The sequence below is a fragment of the Stegodyphus dumicola genome, chromosome 1 (assembly GCF_044657685.1).
Source record: "Stegodyphus dumicola isolate Sdum_Otavi_A_Nest chromosome 1, ASM4465768v1".
Taxonomy (NCBI): domain Eukaryota; kingdom Metazoa; phylum Arthropoda; class Arachnida; order Araneae; family Eresidae; genus Stegodyphus; species Stegodyphus dumicola.
The window spans coordinates 69,546,412-69,569,130 of record NC_140768.1 but is presented as its reverse complement, the minus strand read 5'-3'; the positions used below and the strand labels follow the sequence as shown (position 1 = coordinate 69,569,130).

The 22,719-nt window shown below is 32.4% G+C and overlaps 1 protein-coding gene across 1 annotated transcript in view; it reads right to left on the bottom strand.

The window, feature by feature from the left end:
- Positions 1–22,719, bottom strand: part of Cdc16 (cell division cycle protein 16) — a 76,749-nt gene that overhangs the window by 20,204 nt on the left and 33,826 nt on the right. The window contains exons 10-13 of the mRNA XM_035350643.2: positions 13,830–13,879; positions 12,170–12,240; positions 11,636–11,761; positions 9,974–10,126 (exon numbers count right to left, since the gene is read on the bottom strand). Coding sequence (XP_035206534.1) covers positions 9,974–10,126; positions 11,636–11,761; positions 12,170–12,240; positions 13,830–13,879 — 400 coding nt within the window. The remainder of the gene's footprint in view (positions 1–9,973; positions 10,127–11,635; positions 11,762–12,169; positions 12,241–13,829; positions 13,880–22,719) is intronic.

Here is a 22,719-nt window from a genome sequence, read left to right as displayed (position 1 = left end):
ACTTCTTATTTTCTACTTCCGGCCAGAATTATAAGCGTTAAGGATTTTATGCAAAGTTTGTCTGGCGAACGCCAAGTATTTAAGTTGTGGCTTTTTGCCAAGCAAGGGAGAGAGGAAGCAGTGAGTTCGAAGCAGGCCGCTTACCTTAGAAGTTACGCAGTTGCTATTTGCCTTCCGGGCCAGAGGTATTAATCCTCTTGATAAATTAAACGTATTGTAGTGTTCACAGTCTCTGTGCTACATACGCTTCCTGTTATTTTAAGGCCAATCTTACACGTGTATTATTCTAAAGTTAAATTAGAGTTTAGTTTTGTTTTGATATCTTTTACGTTAGATCCCGAGTGGAGGGTCATTGTATTCCGAAGTACGGAAGTCATTGTATATAAAGAAAAATAAAGGGTTTTGTATACCCTTCGTCTGTATCCTGTCTACTTACTACAATTAGTGAACATAGCTTTAGTAAGCTCTCTGTTCCTAGTCAGGTCATTGTATGTTTCCGAAGAAGGTTAGAAGAAACATTGAACCTGATAGTGGCGCCCAACGTAGAAGAATAACCATGGCCGAGTTTCAGGAAGAACCTGTGCTGCCTGCAGAAACGGCTCAGAATCCAGAAATGCCAGCTGCCGCCCTGGAAGGATTTGGGTACATCGTCCAGACCATGCGCGCTTCGATGAAACCAGAAGCAACATTTAATGGAAACTCACCGGTAACCAGTTTTTTGGAAAAATTGGATGACCACTTCATGCTCTACCCCGTGCACGAGTTTCAAAAAGTTACCTTAGCTACCAGCGCTTTGAGGGGCCAAGCGCTTAACTGGTTCAAATGTATCGGCAGAAGTCTCTTGGGTCAAGCAGGAAGTCCCACCTATACTTACGAAAATTTCAAGACTGCCCTACTAAAAGCCTTCCCTGTTGTAAGGGATCGTGCGAAATTAGAAACAGAACTTTTCAGTATATATCAACAAAGAATGGGAAACCTCTCGAGCTTTATTTTAAGAAAAATTCACGTTGTCAAGCTCTTGTATGGAAACCGTCCAGATCCTGAAATAATTCAAGTGATTTTGCCGAGGTTACTACCCCAAGTGCAAGACTTTATTGAATTACGAAATCCGACTACACTGGAAAAGTTATTTGAGCTAGCAATCCAGTTTGAAAGTAGAAGAACGGCGGACGTCGAAAGAAGACGCCAATATCAACAGCGAAACCAATTTGGTACGCCAAGACTTCAGCAAACTCAAGCACATGGCTACGGAGAAAAAGCGAATCAGTGGGCAAGGAAACCCGAGCATTCAAAAACAGCCGGCGAACGTCGACAGTTCAATAGCAACCCAGGAAAAAAAGTCTCAAGGCCAGTGGAGAAAGAAGGAAAGCACGGAAAGGAAAAATAATTTAAACTAAAACAGATTTCTGCTGACGAGAGGGTGCAGAAATCCGAAGGCCACGAAAACCCCTCTTCCTACAAGTTAAATACAGTAATGGTGAAAAATTTAACTCTTCCGAAGATTGAAGTCTTGGTAAATAATATCCCGGCCACTGCACTCCTGGATACCGGCGCGCAGTGTTCCTGTGTGGCAGAAGTCTTTTTTAGAAAGTATTTTCGCAAATACCGCATATATAATGCGGATAATACGACAGTATTAGCGGCGCAAGGAAAAGAATGTAAGTGCGTAGGTAAAGTACCTTTATATATCCGTATCAAGGACGAACAAGTAAAGGTGATGTTTTTTATAGTAAAGAATTTGCAAGCACATTTAATCCTAGGAATAGACTTTCTTTCAGACGCACAAGCTACACTGGATTTTAATGAAGCGTCCCTTAGGCTGACAATGAAACCAGTGCGTGTAGAAAAGGTTGAACCGCCAAGGTTAAATCTTGACCACCTGCCTAATGACGAGCAAGATAGAATCCGACAAGTGGTAAGTGAATTTGCTTCCTTATTTAGTGATATTCCAGGATTTACTCAGGTTACTAACCATAGTATTGACACCGGAGATGCATTGCCGGTTCGTCAAAAACCATACCGGTATGATAAGAATAAGGAAAAAATTATAGAATGGCATATTACCGATATGCTACGTAAAAAGATCATAACGCCCATCTCAAGTAGTTATGCTAGCCCGGTGGTTTTATGTAAGAAAAATAATGACTATCCATTGACACATCCAAAAAGGTGGAGATTCGCGATTGACTACCGTAAATTAAACTCCATAACTAAATATCCGGTATATCCGTTACCTATTATTGAAGAAATTCTAAGGAACATAACATCGACCAAATATATGATGACTTTAGACTTAACGACTGGTTATTTTCAAATAGGGGTTAGGCCTGAGGACGTGCCTAAGACTGCTTTTATAACCAAGTCTGGCACTTATGCATTTCTGCGTATGCCGTTTGGCCTTTCAGGGGCACTGGCAACATTTCAGCGATGTATGCACATTGTGTTAAGGCCTGTTCTTGGAAAGTCCACATTTATCTATTTAGACGATATCATTATTACTAGTGATAATCTCGACCAACATATACAGGATTTAAGACAGGTTTTCTTTATTAAATGAGGCCGGTCTAAAAGTTAATGTCGAAAAGTGCAAATTTGCAGCCCCTGAATTAAAATATTTAGGTTACAAAATATCGCAAAAAGGGATCGAGACAGATGAATCAAAAATAATCGCTGTACAAAAGTATCCGACTCCAAACACGGCAAAGAAGCTCTCTTCTTTTCTAGGACTTTGTTCATATTATAGGTCCTTTATAAAAGATTTTGCGGCTATCGCTGAGCCATTGTTAAAATTAAAAAGGAAAAAGGCAAGATTCTCGTGGACGGCCGAAGCCAATAGTGCTTTCGAAAAATTAAAACAAACATTAACGCAAGCCCCTGTGTTGAAATTTCCTGAAAAGGATGAAAATTTAGAAATTTCAGCGGATGCTTCGGATTATGCGGTAGGAGCGGTACTTTCGCAAAATCAGCAGCCCGTGGCATTTTTTTAGCCGAACTTTAAATCAAACACAAAGAAACTATTCCGCGACCGAGAGAGAGGCACTTGCAGTTCTGTTAGCAGTGCAAAAGTTCCGAGTCTATTTTGGAAAGGCGCCGATAACAGTATATTCTGATCATGCGGCGGTAACTAGATTGTACTCAGGGAAAAATTTATCCCCAAGGTTAATAAGATGGGCACTCAAGCTGCAAGAATATAATCTGGTAATCAAGCATACCCCCGGAAACGAAAATATCGTAGCAGATGCCCTATCACGAATTAAATTAGACGAACAGGGTAATACCGTAAAAGTTGCAATGCTGACAGCGTGTACAATAAATTCCCGAGAAACTGTAATAACCGAACTGGGTAAGGATCCTGAGTTTGGAAGTATTTATGAGTATTTGAAGGATCCTGAAAATTTTAGCCACCAAGATATTGTGGCAATAAGAAATAGGGCGGCCCATTACGAACTAATAGATGGTCTATTATTTTATACAAAAACTACGAATTCCAACAACGAATTTCGACCTGTTATCCCAGCTAGTCTTAGATTAAATATCCTGCAAGAGCTCCATGACAGCCCTTTAGCTTCTCATGCTGGTATTCGAAAAACTATCCAACGCGTACGCGAGGCAGTCTACTTTCCTGAACTGCAAAAGTTAACAAGGGCGTATGTCCAGTCCTGCCCAACATGTCAAGCCGTTAATTATATTAATTTCCGCCCGGCCGGGTTTCTAAATAGTATTAAATCCGAATTTCCAAATGAAATAATCGGCATCGATTTATTGGGCCCTTTCCCAAAAAGTCAGTTAAACAAAAGTCGCTATCTCCTTGTTATGGTTGATCATTTTAGTAAATGGACCGAAATTGTTCCCTTAAAACGAGCCTCCGCGAAATTAGTTACCGATTCTATTTTAAATAAATATATTTTAAAATACGGGGCGCCCCTAAAAGTTATATCGGATAATGCTCCTCAATTTGTAAGTAATATATTTGAAGACATGTGCAAAAAACTGGGCATACGTCATTTAAAAATGGTCCCGTATCGGCCGCAATCAAATATAGCGGAACGGGTCAACAGAAATATAGTGAAAATTATCCATAGTTATGTTAAAAATTTTCATAAAAGCTGGGATAACTATGTCAATGAATTTGCTTTCGCCCTTAGGACCGCAAAACATGATACAACGGGAAAAACTCCTGCTGAGTTATTTCTAGGCAGAAAGATTATAACACCGTTAGATAAATTATTTTATGTGCAACAAAGAGCCCCAGAATTTAAAATGGGTGATATAGAAAAACTAATTAAGGAGGCAAAGAAGAATACTGAAGTAGCACAGAGAAAACAAAAATTGCATTATGACTTGAAACGACGGGGAGTAACTTATAAAGTAGGGGATGAAGTACTAAAAATTAAGCATTCACTTTCTTCAGCACCAGAAGATAAAACTGCCAAATTTTTTCCACGATTTGAAGGACCATATGTTATAGAAAAAATAACTCACGCTGTTGTAGTGTTAAAGGCCAGAAATGGTGAAATCTGTTCCGCAAATATTGATCAAATTAAGCCCTACTTCGATCGTAATAAAATGCAAATCTTTTCAGATCTTTTGCAGGATCCGGCACGGCAGACACCGCAGGTACAAGTTCCAGAGGTGGGAAAACGACAAGTACAAGGGCAAGCCAATGAGAGACAGAAGCAAGTGAAAAGAAAATTGCCCCGCGGAAAAATTGAAGGTAAAAAGAAAAAGAAGCCGTTCCACCGTCCAGAAAACAGAGTTCACGAACACCCCCAGAATGAAGAAGGGAGAAGGACGACGTATGTGAAGAGGACCAGGAGAAATGACGGCAACTATAACCCGGCTTTAAAACGGAAGATCGACTCATCCGACAGAACTCTCCGCAGCAAAAGTCGCCGAACTGCGGAAGGGCCATCAGCGGCGGAGGAAAAAGTACAAGAAAAATTTGAACGGCCAACAACGAGGTCCAAGCAGGATCACGACAGAAGTTTCCCGGTTCCACCAAGACCAGCTGCCTTCAAACGGCCAAGACCACAAGCAGAGGACAAAAGGAAGGTGTTCAAGGGTGGCCGTACTGGTGAAAAACGGAAGCTTCCAGAGGAAAGCACTGAAGGGCGAGCCCGTACAAGAAGGAGGATCAACCAAGCTACTATCTGCTATACCTTTAAAGACTGGGCCCAGAAAAGGATGTCCGAATATTACAAAGATGAGTAAAATTTTATGCTACTTTACAAACTTAAGTTAATCTTTCATTCTTACTGCAAGTGGCAGATTTCAAGAAGTTTTACCTCATGCGAGGTCTACCTTTATCGCCAAAAGGGCGAGAAATGAGTTGTGACCGATTTTCTTATTATGTTTTTCAATTACTCGCGCGTAAAACTAAAGTTGATGTATAATAGCGTTGTGTAAAGACTTAAATATTGTAAAAAGTTATTGTATAAATTTTATTTAAAACATTCTAGCAAGAAAGAAGTTTTAGTCTGAAAGACTTTTTGAAATGTAGTATTATTTCAATGTAGAAAGAATTGGCACTTGCTTTGAAAAGAATAGAAGTTAACAATGTACTACTAATGTATGTTTTCAAATGTGTAAAATTAACAGCAGGTTGATATGTTCTTATATACATGTGAACTGTTATTTTAAATGTTAAGAAATACCGTGATATGGTAAAAGTGAAAGTAATGTTAAAAATTTGTTATTCGTGTGACTGTAAAGATTAAATCATGGCGAATACGTGGTAAAGGTTGAATGATGTAGTTAGGCTCTCTGACGCTACACTTTAGAGTTAGCCACTTTTAGAATAGTACCTCAGGGTTTAGAGTTGAAAGTAGGGTGTGTTAAGAGGTCTCGTTATGTTGAATTTTAACACGTTAGTGTTTTGATTGTAGGAGGAAGTGTGGCACACGTAGACAGAAACACATTCGTGTTTGGTGTTCTTTTACAACACATGTCAGAGAGCACGGGGAGAGATAATTAAAATAGTCATGAATGAAATAAGAATGTTAAGAGAAGTATATTCTATATGTTATTTGCAATGTCATTGTGTAACATTTCATTAAACTAGTTTTCCTTCCAGATCTCTGGAAGGAACCAGAATTGAATAAAGCTCCTGGTTAGATGCAGTACAGATGAAAAAAAAAAAAGATTGTTGTAGATCCTGGGAGCTGCTATTGTAACAAATTTCTTTCTTTTAAATTTTCTAGATTCTAATGAAGTTATGATTGTAAAAGGTTGGCCTCATGTTAGATTTTAGAGCTAAAAGTTTTCAACAAGGTCGTTTTAGACCTCAGTTTCAAACTAATTAACTGGCGGGAAGTATGTAAGGATCTTAAGTTTTACTAACGTTTATTTTATTTTAAATCTTTACTATCACTTCTTATTTTCTACTTCCGGCCAGAATTATAAGCGTTAAGGATTTTATGCAAAGTTTGTCTGGCGAACGCCAAGTATTTAAGTTGTGGCTTTTTGCCAAGCAAGGGAGAGAGGAAGCAGTGAGTTCGAAGCAGGCCGCTTACCTTAGAAGTTACGCAGTTGCTATTTGCCTTCCGGGCCAGAGGTATTAATCCTCTTGATAAATTAAACGTATTGTAGTGTTCACAGTCTCTGTGCTACATACGCTTCCTGTTATTTTAAGGCCAATCTTACACGTGTATTATTCTAAAGTTAAATTAGAGTTTAGTTTTATTTTGATATCTTTTACGTTAGACCCCGAGTGGAGGGTCATTGTATTCCGAAGTACGGAAGTCATTGTATATAAAGAAAAATAAAGGGTTTTGTATACCCTTCGTCTGTATCCTGTCTACTTACTACAATTAGTGAACATAGCTTTAGTAAGCTCTCTGTTCCTAGTCAGGTCATTGTATGTTTCCGAAGAAGGTTAGAAGAAACATTGAACCTAATACCGTGATCCCCAGGGGGGTTGCGACCCACAGTTTAAGAAACCCTGCCTTACATCATTCAGAGAGGCATCAATAAATGTTTGAAAATCAATGCCCCAAGAAACTGCTGCCAAATCAAGATACTGCCCTCTATCAGTGTCCCTTTCAAGGATGCTGGACAGGTTGCATTACGTTGGTTTCATTCTTCGAACTATTAACAAAGTGACTCATTCCATAGACATCACTCGAACTCATTTCTGAACATTGCACAGCTATACTATTATCTCCTTTATGTGATATTTTCTCTTGTCTAACGTAATTGAGTTATAGTGTACAGCCGAATCAATAGAATATATACAATCTCCAGACAAATAATAATTTCCCATGAACTCTTCTCACACCTGTTTTCTCATTAAAAATACTATTTTCTTCTGTACAAAAGAACTTAAAATTACCAAAAGAAATTAATACCACTAGATAATCAGTATGTTTTATTATTATTATTATTTTAATTGTAGACTTATTAACGATCAATTGATATCACAGGCTGCCTTAATATTTAATCTCAAAGTCAATTTATTTTAAGACAATCTATTTTCATTTTGTTATCTTAGTAAACATGGCTAACAACTTTTAAGATAACATGCATATAGAAGTAATTTTAATAGTAAGATGGCAATATTCATAGAGTAGTTACAGAGAAATATTGTAAAGTATTTCAGCTGGAGATTTGTGCTAAGAATTTTATAGTTCAAGTTTTAAACTAACATTTTAAAGGCAAATAAAAGACAACCAGTTACAAAGCTATAACACAAATAATGAATTCTTCAATTAAAAAAAACATCTTAAGTTGAAGCTTACATTTATAAACACTATTAATATGCTGTTATTTTTATTATAACCCAAAATATACAAATTGTTTATAAATCAGTCAGATTCTATATATGTAATCAATGCTTGTATGAAATAATGATTTTTATTTTGGTGGACAACAGTTTGATACATTACATGGATATGTTAAACAGTTTGACAAATTATTATTCAAGTGATGTAACAAGAACAAGGATTGTTACATCTCATAAAACCTAAGACCTTTTGCTATTATTCATATTGCATTTGGGTCTTTTCGTAAAGAGTTCAAGTGATAATAAAGAACTATTAGTAATAATTGATAATATTACAAGGTTTGTGACAATTTATGCAGTTAAAAATACAAGTATGAAAAATGCTTTAAAGCATTTAAAGGATTTTATTAATGATTTTGTTTTTAGGAAGAATAATAAGTGACAGAAGATCTTGTTTTACTTCTTAATTTAAGCATTATTTCATAGACAATGGAATTCATCACAACTTGAATTCTACAAGATATTAGTGGCAGGGTAGAGTGCATCAACAGAACAATTTTAGGGATGATAATGACAAGCCTGTTGGATAAACAGCAAAGAGAATGGAATGGAGAAAGAGAATGGAAATAAAAGAGACAGAAAGAAATCTGAAAAACATTGTAAATAAAACACCATTTAAAATGTTACATGGATATTTGCTCAGATTTAATGATCATATCCTTAGGAAATTAGCAGGTAAAGATGCAGATATGTGGAATAACCTGTGATAAATCTAAGAACAAGGAGGAAGAATTGAAGAGCAACAACAACAACAACAAAAAATTCGATAGAAAGAGATATTGTACACTAATATTTGAACAATGAAAAATCGTTCTGATGAGATATGCTCCTGCAGGTCAACATATCAAAAAACAGTCAAAATACTGAGGACCATATATGATAATGAAAATACTACCCAGTGATACAGAATAACACAACTAGAAGCTATGGATTGAAGTTGCTGTTTCACTTTTAAAGTTTATGTGATTCAACTAAAACCATGGAGGGAGAGCACAGCTCTGATGATGATGAGGAGGAAGAGGATGAAGAAAAAGACACAGACCAATTACTCAGCTCGATTACTCAATGAAATCCAAGAAGATCTGTTTGTAAGGATTAATGATGATAAATTCTGCTATGATTAAGGTAAGAACTTTCCTTTTTTATGGCTATATGCATATGATTGCTGACAAAATCTCAAAATACTTCACACATTTAAGAACTAGTTATAGAACTTATTTAAATATTTGAAACTGAAAGACTTCCAGCACATTATATTAACACAGAACTTGAGAAGCGCCAGAGAGAAGAGCGCAAATGGATGTAATGGGATATGTTAAGATTCCGAGCATACTGCTGGATATAAATAAGTAAATAATTAGTTCTTATAATAAACTAAAGATAATAAAATATGTCACATTTTTTATGAGTCATACAAAGGAGAACACAGCAGCAGCTAATAAAAGGTTAACATTAAAAGATTTCAATATGAAAAATAATCTGATAGTGATAATAATAAATTAAAAAGAATACAAAGAAACTGAAGTTTGCATATCTCAGCATTTGTAAAGTCTCAGAAAATTCGCTAAAATTCGAGAATATTATTACTGCAGTTTGCACTGCAACTAACCATGCGTAATATTTCAGATATAAATTTTTAATATAACTTTTATCATTAGAAATACAAAAAATTATGTTTAAAAATATCGCCAGAGTTCTAAAATAAAATAAAATATTCATTTAAAAAATAGATATTGTAACCAATCCTTTAACATAAACTGTTGGACTAACTGTGACAACAAGGCTGCCCTCTGGTGAGTAGCCAGAGAAGTACTTCAGTAAAAGCCAAGCGTCCCACTTGATAGGTTGTAACAGACTCTTGCTCTGTAATTTTCTTAAAGTTAAATATAATGTCCATGTGCAACTTAAACCTATTAATAAATATTTGTTACACTATACAGAACTCTTCTATGACCCTATCTAAAACGACCCCCACACAATATTTAATTTTTTTTCAACTAAGCAAATGGTTTTTTTCACATCAGTGTCAACTTCATACACTTCTCTTGTTCTCTTATTTTTGTTTGGGAGGAATTAATATTAGAGAAGGAAAAGTATTTCTTCTTTAACTTTTGTTAGGCAGCATAAATAAATCTTTAACAAATATTTATGTACAGTATAAATAAACTATATAAATGTAAAACAAATACTAACTCTTGGTTCTGGAAAGCTACAACTCCCAGTTCATGTAAAACAAAAGGGTCCTCAGGTGCAATGGACTGAGCTTGTGTAAAAAACCTTTCAGCCAGCTTGATGTTATTTGATAAGCCATATTCCAAACCAATATACAATAGAGGTAAGTGACAGCTACAAATTAAATATATTATTGAAAATCAAAATTTTACATATTTTTCTTCATTACTAATAACAAACTTTATATACATTAGGAAACATTAAGAATTTATTAACAAAGCAATTTTAAAAAAAAAGGCCTATGAATGGTATGGTGTAAACAAATTTTCTTACTAAAATTAGCAAGTATCTGTGGATATTTAGAAAAAGAGGGATAAAAAGAGTAAAATTAAAACAAAAGATAATCCCTAAAGCTTTAGTTTTTTATAAAAAATAATTTGACATTCAGTCTATGGTTTGGCTCTGCAACATTCAAGAAATCAACATATTTTAACATTTTTTAGCAAGTACTGCAACGATTACCATATTAAATAAATCAAAATTTAAAATATTTAAATACTTTAAAAATAATAATAATGCAACTTATTTTAAATCATTCAAAGATAGTAAAATACATGATAATTCTTTTAGATTATTGTTTAATGACTAATTTCACTTTACAAAATGTTAAAAGAAATTCATTTGCTTACAAAAAAAATATATACAGTCAAAAGTCGTTAATTCGGACACCCATAATCCGGAATGATCTATAATCCGGACCTCAAAGCTAAAAACTTTCTGCGCATGCGCCGCGTTGACACATGCGCATAGGCGTTTACGCGTGCGGATAAGACCTTTACGCGCATGCAGAATACGTTTTTGCGTGCGCGTTTAACGTATAACGGACGGTATAAGCTAAAATTATACAATTACCTCAGTTAATGTTGATGCTTGCGTTATTCCTTAATCTTCGAATTGGATGCAGCTTATTATTTTTGCAGACTGTAAGAGCAACTTTATAAAAGTAAACTTGAACTTTCGATTATGTCAATTTCCGATTCTGGAGCTCCCAAAGGATCTACAAAACGAAAGTATGTCTCGATGTCCGTCAAACAAAAAGTGGAATTGCTGCAAAAAATGGATAAAGACATGAAGAAGGTGACAGAGAGGTTAGTGAAAACGAAAAAATTTCGATTGACAAGTTAGTCAGTATTCTCGGCACAGCAATTACAGGACTTGAACAGCGGAGCTTTTTAACTGAACAAGAAATTATGTCTGTTTATAGAATTAAAGAAAAAGTATTATCACATAAAACGAAACAACTTACACCGAAAGAAATGTTTAATAAAGTAAACAAATAAATATTAAGCTTCTTTTTTTGTAAATTTTGATACCCTTTAGATCATAATTGTTCTTTATTTCCTAAAAGACGGTTTCATATTTTTAATTTTAGAATTTGTGCATGCCATCTTACGACATTTAAACTGATGATCTATAATCTGGAAAAATCGATAATCCGGAATCGTGGAAGTCCCGACGAGTCCGGATTAACGACTTTTGACTGTATATAAAAATGAAATAAGTTGAAAAAATCTTTACAGTTAAAAATGTATAATTATGTATTATCATATTTAAACAGCACTCTTCGCATTAATGAAAATAATGTTGAATAAATTATAACTTAAAAAATAGCCAAATTCATACCCTTTCATTAACTGTGATGCCCTGCAGTATGCTGCCATGGCCTGATCATGTTCATTTTCAATGGCAAAAGAATGTCCATACATAAGCCAAGCTGGCCCGTACACTCTGTCAATTGTTGTTGCTTTACTGTAATGAAATAAAGGTACATCATCTGTATATATCTGTAAAATGCTAATACAAAATTTTCTAAATTATTAAATTTTTAAAAATTTTTAGAACAGTTGATTTAAAGTGATCACAGTGCTAGCACGAAATTACCATAATTAAAATCGAAAATTAAGATAAATAAATAAAATGTACCAAATTCTGTAAAAAACTATGATTAGTATTGTTCTTTTACTTATTTTTATCTATTTTCATGCATTTCATGCACTTCATTGATATCCCCGCAAAATACCTCCAAATAAACTACTAAATCTAGTTCATAAAAGCAGACAAATAAAGGCATATAATACTGTTCTCCTTTTATTTAGAAAATGAAATTCATATGAAAAAAATTAAAGTAAATCATTTATTATGTAAAAAAGTGCTTACCTTAAATAACGTCTTGCTGCATCTGTTTTCGCTATCTGTAGGTAATAGCACCCAACAGCATACCATGAAACCTTCACAAGATAATAAATTTTTTTAAAAATCAAAGTTATTTCCACAAAAACTTGGTATTTCAAAAAATACATGATGCTTCAAAATGCATACATTCAAAATATACAAAATGCATATGGGACTTCAAAAGCCAGATATCTACGAAATCGAAAAATATAAAGCCGACCTATGTCACCCAAAATCTGTCTACAGATATTGCTATTACTATTTATTAAGACAGCACAAAAATTAGACTCATAACTGCTTTGATTTTCAAACAAGTGTTACACATTGTACATAGCTACCCAACTGATATAGTGGTTAGCGTCGCTGACAGCTGTAACTCCCCAGGTTCGAATCCCAAAGACATGGGAGTGTTTGTAAATGTTTAATGTCCATGTGGGATGAGGGCACTCTAAATATGTGGCAAGCAGAAAGTCTCGAGAGGTTGGTGGTAGGGGAAGACAGATGGGAGACCCTCGGACCCATCCCCCCGCTTCTTGCCACGAGGAATTTCGTGCACTTGGGCTAATTATATGTCAGACAAGTGAGCATTAGTCAACAACAACAACATTATACATAGCCTGATATTAGCTTAGATAATTTAGTTTGCAAGACTTTATTCAGGTATTTTATCTGCTAAGTATGCTGTTGAAAGACAACTACAAAATTATTATAATAATGGAGATATTAATAAAAACATAAAGCTGAATAATTAAGATGTAATTAAGATATTTACATTCCAAAGAAAATAAAAACAGTTTGTGCTTTTGATTTATTTTGATGCTAAATAACTCATCAATAAAAGGTATTATAATTAATATTATAATTAATATTTCTGATATCATCAGAAATATTAATTTCTGATATCATTCAGGTATTATAATTAATATTTCTGATAGCTTCAAGTTCCATAGAAGAAAGGAAAGCATTCAATTTTATATACATTTTTTTTAAATTACTGTAGACTATAATTAAGAGATAACACATAGTACAGTAACAAAAATACATAAATTACAACAGATTATAACTGCATACATGTACTCGAAAAATTACATTTTCAGAAAAGTCAGTTTAAAGTTTTCTTTAAAACAGTCATAAAAATAATACAAACGCCACTTCTTCCCATATAAAATTTGCTTCTTTACATGACATGCTTCTTCCCTCCCTTTTTTATTAACATCATTATTTTTCTTATTTTTGGATTTTTTAATTGTTTTTTAAATGTTATTAAAATCAAAGGGCAAAATTATGTCTAAAGTAGTTCGCAAAATTCACATTTCATCCAATTTCTTCTATCCATAGTGTCATATCTAAGATTTACACACAGTTTTAGCAAGTACATCCACCAGACTTTTAAAGCTATCACAGAACATTTATACTAGCTTTAAACAATAACGCTTGAAAATTTACAATTTTTTTTTTTTGGAACAACCTGCTAATAAATATTGTTGAGAAACTCTGGATTCTCCTTCCCAATACATTTGAATAAGTAAGGGAAATCAACATCTTCTATAATAAAAGAAACTGATAATAATAATAATAAAAAAGATTCTTAATGAATTTTTATTAAAAATGATGTATAAAACTAATATAAAAAATCAATACTCACTGCATTTTCTGGGTACAGATCAACTAATTTGTGTGCCAAGTAAAAAAGAGCTGGAAAAAAAAGTGGCATTAAAGGATTTCTTCACTATGTCATAATTAAATTCACACAAGCAAACGAACCTACACATTTTCCCTCTAATTATCTGATAATCTAAGGTGATCTGCTTATAAAAACAATTCACAAGAAAAATTTTCATACATTTTTGTTCTTAAAATACTATGTAACATTGTTATATTACCAGACAAAAATACTTCAAAGGTCGGTAATAATTTAAATGATTTTCTTCTGCGGCAAGATTAATTGAAAATTCAGCTCTAAGACGACAGAACAAAGATAATTTATAAGATAACAAAGAGGAATTATATATTACAGATCTTCAATTATTTGAATTTTGATAAATTGAACTGAGTGCTACTTTGGTAGACGGTTGCATGGATTTTTGGCAATTTACATTGGTGCAGTTTTTACAATCGTCAGCCATCTTGAAAAACGCTGTTTTTACACATAGTAAAGTATTCGAAACTTTAAAAAAAGTAAATATCGTTAAAAGTAATGGATTAATTTTTTGTTGAAAATGTTGTTTTTTAAGATGGCAGGCAGGTGTAAATAAATATATTTACTATGAGTATAAAATACTAAAGTAAGATTATTATTACTTTCATATAGCAAAGAAAAAGAATAAAAACACAGTTTTAAAACATTATGCCAACGTTTTAATTAGATTAAAATATTACTTAAATTGAATATCGAATTAAAAACATTATACCAACATTTAAAAGATTTAAAATATTACTAACTTCAAATACTTTAAAATATGTTATATAGAATATAATTAACAATAAAACATATGTGACAATAATTATTTCAGGAATTTTTGAAAATAGAGTATTAATTTTTTTTAACAAAAATTGAAGTATACAATTATAAAATAAAAGAAAAATATGTACTTACATTTTTTTTTAGTCATTCAACCTGTCGTTTATTGATAAGTACCACCAAAAATCAGAATCATAATTTAGATATCAATGAAAAAAATTTGAAAAATGTAATATCAAGGGCAAGGCAGAAATAAAAAAATTTTAAAAAACCAAAAAAATTTATAAATAGATAAAACAATTTAGAGCCAAATAAATGAATCATAAAGATTAAAAATAACAAAAAAATTGGAAAAAAAAAAAAAAAAACTCCAATAATAGGTATTGTTTTTAAGATTTCAAAGATTCTTTAACCGTCCCTCCCTGAAGTACAAAGGACAATTTTTTTATTCTGATACCAATAATTCTTGCTACTTATCAATAACAACATTCATCTTTGAAGGAATTTGAAGATATGAATTAAATTTTAAAATGGCATGGTAATGCACACATTTTCAGTAACCAATCAGAGAGCTGATTACAGCTCGTTAATGCACAAATATTCTATAACCAATCAGAGAGCTGATTACATCACGCCTAGAATTAAAATTATTTAAATAATCATACATAATAAAATCATTTTTCTAAATTGTATTTTAATATTTGACAGCCATAAATAATGTTTAGAACATTAGATTAAATTTATACATATTAAAACCAATTATTTTAAAGAAGGTGACGTCATTAATTACATCATCCACAAAAAATTTCATAAAATATCATAAACAATAAAATTTTTATTTCAAATAAGAAGGCAAAATTAAATTGATTTTTAATATTTAGAAGCCATAAATAATATTTAAAACACGGAATTTATGCTTAATAAAACGCATTATTTTTTAAATAAAATTACAACAAAGTATCGGTTACCATAAATAACATATCCAGCAATGGGTTTACCATAAGTCTTATTACTTGCTAAAATCCGTGCAACCGTATACCAAAGTAGCACCCTGAACTGAATGTCACCCTCCTCCAAACTAAAGGAACTAAAAATTAATAGTATTGCATTCGATAGGTAATAATATTCATCAGCAAATCCAAAAGTTTATCAGATGGTGTCAATATTATTTTTATTGTATTTTTTCCCCTGATAAGCCAGAATCTTGATACTATCCACAAATCATTGATGCCATATCAAGTTTTAAGCTTTGCAAAATCTTTACATTCAAAACATTGTTTTCTGGGTCATTTATTTTTTTCCACAAGCAGCTGCTTTATTACAGTTGTAAGTATTTAAAAAAATTATAACTGATTTTAGAAATGTAATCTATGTTTTTTCTAGGAATAAAATAAAACATAGCTATTTGACATTTCACTTTTCACTCTAAATTAAAAAAAGGAAAAAAAAAAAAAAAAACAGTTTTATTTATTTTAAAGCTATGTTTTTAAAACATTGCTTTTGATACTGTTTAATGTTTCATAAAATATACCTGTTATTGCAAGAAAAATAATTTAATAAAGGAAGCATTTCTTTAATGTTTATTGTCCTTTTCAAGTGGATCTATATCATCCATTTGTCCTTCAGAAACATGATATTTGTTACAGTTTCTTTTTATTTTAAAACATTATATAAATATGTAATAAAATAAATTGAGTTTCTTGATCTTATTTTTCAGTTTCTTTTTTGACATCAAAGTAATTATTGTAATATGTATGTAGTAATTTCTATTTTGCCTTGTTATGTATATTGATTTGCATTTTTACAAGAATTTTAGCTATTTTTTAAGCATAATTTGCCATATTATTTTTAATTACTAGAATTTTTTTTTGGTTGCCTTAATTTCTGAATTATCAAAGTTTGATTGTAAAAGTAAAACTTGGCTCTTCAATAATAAAGTACATAAGCAAAATATAAATGCAGATTGCATTAAATCAGATATCGTAGTTTGTGAGTTTTGCTTTCATTGTGATAAGAACATCCACAATTTCAGATAGATACTTTTGTTCTTATATTTACACAAATTAAAGAATTTTTAATCTTATTTTGAAATTTTACAGAGCATGTTTTATTAACTTAACCTAACAGAAAATAATGGAAAAGTCAACATGAAATATATTAAGCTGATCCAGAAAGTAAGCATCATTTGTTCATATCCCTTGTGCATCTGATAGCAGGAAGGTTGTGCATGCATAGTTACATAGTTCAACTCGAGAACGAATTAGCCTAGCAATTTTGTTTGCTTTTTGAAGTTACTGTAATCATGCTTAAAGCAATCAATCAGTCCACCAGCTGTGAAATAAGAGCCATTATAAATTTTTTTAATGGGACAACCGTTCGACCTAATGAAATTTATCATTCAATAAGTGAAACTTACACAGAAAAAGCAATGAGTGAAGTTATGGTGTGAAAGTGGGTTAGGATGTCAAACAAAGGAAGAATGCCCATGATGAGGAGCACAATGGATGCCCATCAATGATCACTGAAAAATTGGTGCACTGCATTAACGAATAGGTTCGTTAAAATAGGCAATTCATGATTTCGGATTTGTCAATGCATTTTCAGAACATTTCACATTATTTATTATATAAAATTGTGACTGAACATTTGCATTAAGCAAACTGGGTACTTTTCCGTTTCGCTGGCACAAATCTCGCCAAGCAGACTTTATTGGTTACAACATACAGTATACATATAAAAAATGTTAGTTCTAAGAATTTTTTATTTTGAAGACATAAACATTTTAATATCGTTTAAAATTTTGTAAAAAGCCAATAAATAAAGACAATAAATTTGTAAAAAGACATTAATTTAAGAATTTAATATGCTTTCATGGTTCAACGTCCTGATTTGCCAGTTCATATCAATTGACCCCAAGTGATCTCATCTCACATAAACTACGCAACAAAAATCCAATTCTCTTAGTAATCATCTGCATTAATTTCAAGTTAAATCTTAATTTGGAATGCAAGTTTAAATGCAAGAATTATTTCAATTTGTACGAATAGCTTACTCAGAAATTATGTAAAACCACAGTGCTTTACTTTGCTAGTGCATTCTCATTAGAACTGATGAATTCGACTTTGCCTTTGCTACATTTTCGCCTTCGGGTGAGTGGTGTGATTGCATCCTATTTGACTTTTTCCCGTGGGCTAAAAAAAAGTTGTGTACTGGGGGCTCTTGGCTCAGCGGTTATGGAAAGGGGGGAAAATTATCGAATCAAGTCTTGATGGCTAGATGATTAGTGCTCTTTTGTCGGGCAAGCAGGGAAACGGTCGGATTTCCTTTCAATCCAGTTCCAATGCTCTTGGTGTTAGAATGTGGGATGCACTCTAATCACTTTCACACAGCAGGTATATGAATGGAGTTTCCCCAAGGGGGAAAAATATTATTTTATCTTCAGATAAAATTTATGTTACAATTAGAAAATTTTGTTCTAAAAAGTGTTCTATTTTATGATTAAAATAGTTTTTTAAACTTGTACATAGATTATGTACTAAAAAATAAGCGAAGCAATCGAAGTTAAATATATTCACTTGTCATCTTATTGAAAATTCAGCGAGTTAGAATATTCAAACATTTCCTGCAAACAATATATAAATTTTCATTTTTAATAGTATTATTATTCTGATGTTGAAGAGCAAATTAAATAGAGTTTATTTACTACAAAGAAACTAAAAACTTTATTAAAAAGCATTTCTGGATTCCAAAATGAGTGTTATTACTTTTACACCTCTGGTAATAGAAATTGGTCACTGCATTTGTACTGCACAAAAAATTTACGATGCATGATCCAAGAAATTTTTTATTTATTTTTCTTCCATGGGACGTTGCAAATAGCGGTCCCACAGTTGATCTGCCTTTACATCAGGCATATAAGATGTTTAATTTTTTTTAACCGCTTCATAGTTTTGGGTTCAAGAAAGAAATGCATATGCAAACCCTGGAGCTTGAGAAAATAAAATCTTTGTTGAGTTTTAATGTATTCAGTAACAAAAATTTAGTTTTTTTCACTTAGCGATATAAGATATTACTTTGTATGATAGTTGTTTGATGATTCATATTGCTACACAATTTTTTCTTTGAATGCAAAATTGCATGCACAGGAACGCATTGATATTTCAGAAAATAAACATCTTTGTCGAATAGTGAAATATTTCTTCAGTTTTTTATGATCTACATTTTCAGGATGCTAAAATAATCTTTGAGGTATCAAACTGTTATGTGAAATTTTCAGATTTCAAGCTATTTACAGTTGCTTTCTTTGGGAGCAATGAAGATTCATACTGAGATGATGAATATCAATGAAGATTCGCACTGAGAATTAAATTCAGGGAACTAAAAAGTGATACACATCTGAATTCCTGTATACATGCTTAGTATTCCAATATCTTATTTCATTCCCTCCAAAACACAATTCTCATGTAAAATTAATTACTTTCTGAACAGTACTAGCAACTGAGTGGTTAAGGCCGCTGAATGCTGTTAGTTTGGCGTCAGGCGATCGAGCTGGCCACATGGCCGGTTTTCGTTGTTTCCCTCATGTGAAACGTGAATGAGCCAATTTCCTCTAAAAGATCTCCACAAAGGCAACTTCTTTCTTTAGGTAGGCAGCCCTCGTGTGCTTTCCCATATTCAATTAATCTAAATGGTGTCTAACTTCTGAACGAATTGATATAGATATGACATTATAGACGCATATAACAACGGATAAATTAATAAGTTTTGAAACTTTTTGAAATTTTGATTTAAAAAATATTCCATAGTAATTGCTTTAGTAAAAATTTGTATTTTATTTGTCGCACAATTAAAATTTATTTTGTTATCAAAATTTTTCATAAAAGGAAGGATTTCTAAACAAAGTTATGAAACGCTCATAAGTTTAGCTTTCTTATTTCGAATATAATTTTATTTTTATTTGTCGGATTAAAGAAAGTGTTATCTACTTAAGAGAAAGGGACTATCATGGAGCACCTTCAAAGGAAATTGGCTGATATACCCTTCATATATGTGAGAGAACAAGAAAAGTTCATGCAGTCAATCCGTTCATCAGAATTTGAATAGAAGTTAAATTATCAGAGTTAAAGAAATATTATCCGCCCGGCCGCTAGTTATCATTTAGAACATACAAACCAAAATTTCACTCAAGTAAGCAGTAGTCGTGAAATGCATGTCATTTAGAAATAACATTATAAAATTAATTTTCATCACCTGAAACATTTATATTTATTACACTGCCTTGAAATAAACATTAAAAATTGCAATAAAGTGATAAAAACACTTATGAAAAGAATGAAACAAAGATAATTTCAAATTCGAATTGAAACCAAATTAAAAAGAATTTAATCAGAAATAACTGAATAAGTTATGCATTTTTAAAACATTAATAATGCTTTTAAAACAATTTCTGAAGAATATTAGCAGCCGAACTTTCAAAAAAATTTTTTTTCTTTGATATTTGACCTCCAAGCTGTATTTGCACAGGAAAAAACCTGAAAACGCAAATGTGTGTGAATCGAATTAACAAATCATTCTTTTTATTTTCTTCTCTCAATAAAATATTTCCTAGAGGATACCAAATTTGCCAACAAAACACGTGAATTCAACACACGGACAGTTTTCCCAATCCATTAGCAGAATCCCACGAAAGAACGCACCCTACAAGGTGTCATAAAATAGTCATCAAGCCTCAAATGCTAGAATTCCTACCCTTGCCACCAACGACAAACTGTCCCGAGCCCCCAGTGTTGCTGTATACTTAGTTCGGGACACATACGTCCCAGCCCCCGTGAAAAGGTTAATTACCACGAATGGCCTAAGGGCATAAAATTGAACTACCTGATAAAAATTCTATGTAATTGTATGCCAGTATTGAAGGTATGGCGGCATTATTCAAGAAAACAAAGCTACCTCTTTCTCCGAGAAAAAACATGTGCTCCATGTTTTGGGATTGTCAAGGAATTTTGTTAGTGGACTGGACAGAACAAGGCACAATGATCAATGCTGCGGTTTATTGTGACACTGAGGAAATTACAGTGCGCAATACAGAACAAAATTCATGGACTTCTGGTCTTGTGTTCATGCAAGACAAAGTACAACTGCATACTGCACAAGTAACGATGATGCTGCTTGATTTATTTCACTGGGAACAATTCTGTCAGCCTCCTTCTAGTCCAGACCTAGCTACATCTGACTTCTATTTGTCTTCTCATTAAAAGAAATTTCTTACTGCTGAGCACTTTACAAATGATGATGAAATCAAAATAGAAGTTCAGAATAAGTTCAGGCTGCAGGCGACCAGTTTTCAGAAGTGGGTATGTTACGATTAGTGCCAAGATATGACACATGCCTAAATTCGCATGATGATTAGGTCAAAAAGTAGTGTAAGGTATGTAGATTTTTCTGTAATAAAATACAAATGAAAACAAATTGCTAATCTTTTTAAATATCTACACAGTACTTACTTTCTGGATACGCTTTGTATATTGTCCTCCATTATATCTCTTAATAAAAAGTTTCATGTTATTACATAAAAGTAATCTTAAGTTTTGAGATGTTGTAAAAATGCAGCATTAGCACAATCCCTTATAAGAAGTCCTAACTGTTTGTGAAGCATTTTGTGTGATTTCATATTTACTGTACATGATTATTATCTGACTTCATAGTTTGTAGTACATTGTTTCCTGTTCTCTTCAGGAAATTTCTTAACTATATAGTTTAATTTATCAGTTTTAGAAGCATTCAGAGTTTGTATTTGCATGTAAAGGGATTACTTTGTTTTGCATTTGAGAGATTGCTTTAAATGGATGACCTTTTTAAATAGCAATATAATAACAATGATTTGAAATTGATTATGGTACAGAATGCAAAGGCTCTCTGGCTAGAAGTAGAAATGCTTTTGGGGAAGGCTTTCTAAAGATAAATGGCTTGTATTCGTATTACACATGGGAAAAATCAAATGTAGCCAATCCATCTGCGACGATTTGAACATAAGCTAAACTATCAATTTTTCTAAGTCCTATAAGCCAGACATTATTCTACAACAATAGTAAAAAAATTTCTTGGTAAAAAAAATGCATTTAATATTTTGATCTGAATAGTGAAGGCTGTTTTTCCTATTTATTTCGGAATATAATGGGTTATTCTCTAACAACATCTTTAGGTAAAGTTGCATCACTGTACTTTGCCTATCATTATTAGTATTTCTTTATTTCAAATGTGATATGGTGACTTTTTTCCTTTTCATCTCTTATGATAACATTTTTTACAGTGAAACAATTATATGAGCATAACTACCTTCACAATCATAGTCCTCAACACAGATTTTATAAATTATTACCATTAAATTCACTATATTATATGAGCAGAGCTATCAGAAGATAGACTAATATCTATTATGTAACATTCAGTTACAACTCGAACGCGAAATAAGTGAAAGTTTCTCTTCTGCCAGTGGCAACAAGGAGTCGAAAAACAAACTTGGAAGAGAGCGGTCGCTCACTCGGTTTCTCTTGATAGAATTTGATACGAAGGGGGGATAATTCCCATCTTTTGATTTGAAATTAATCTCGAAATATGTATATATTGTAAATAAAAGTCATTAAGACTTAATTAAAGTAGTGATTTCAATCGAATATACAAATCGAAAGCTCTCCCAAATAGAACTATGGCTTATAGAAATAACATATTTAGTGATGCCTTCACCAAGGGACTTTTGGATTAGAATTTCGAAGACTAGCAGATGGATTACCTGTAAACAGGTAAGCAATTCCTTTTCCTTGAAAATTTGGAAAAAACTGAGTTTCAATATTGTGATTAGTCAATTTTAAACATGGAAGCTTTAGACAAACTGAAGCAGAAACGTATGAATGAACACAGTAGCGTTACGAAATTAATTACAAAAATAGAATCTTTGTTATCAGAAAATATCGAAAATGCATACATTGAGGAATTGCAGGAGATGAACGAAACAATTCTCGAAAGAGAAAACACGTTGAAAATGTTGAATTCACAAATCGAAACTCAGTTAAAAGAT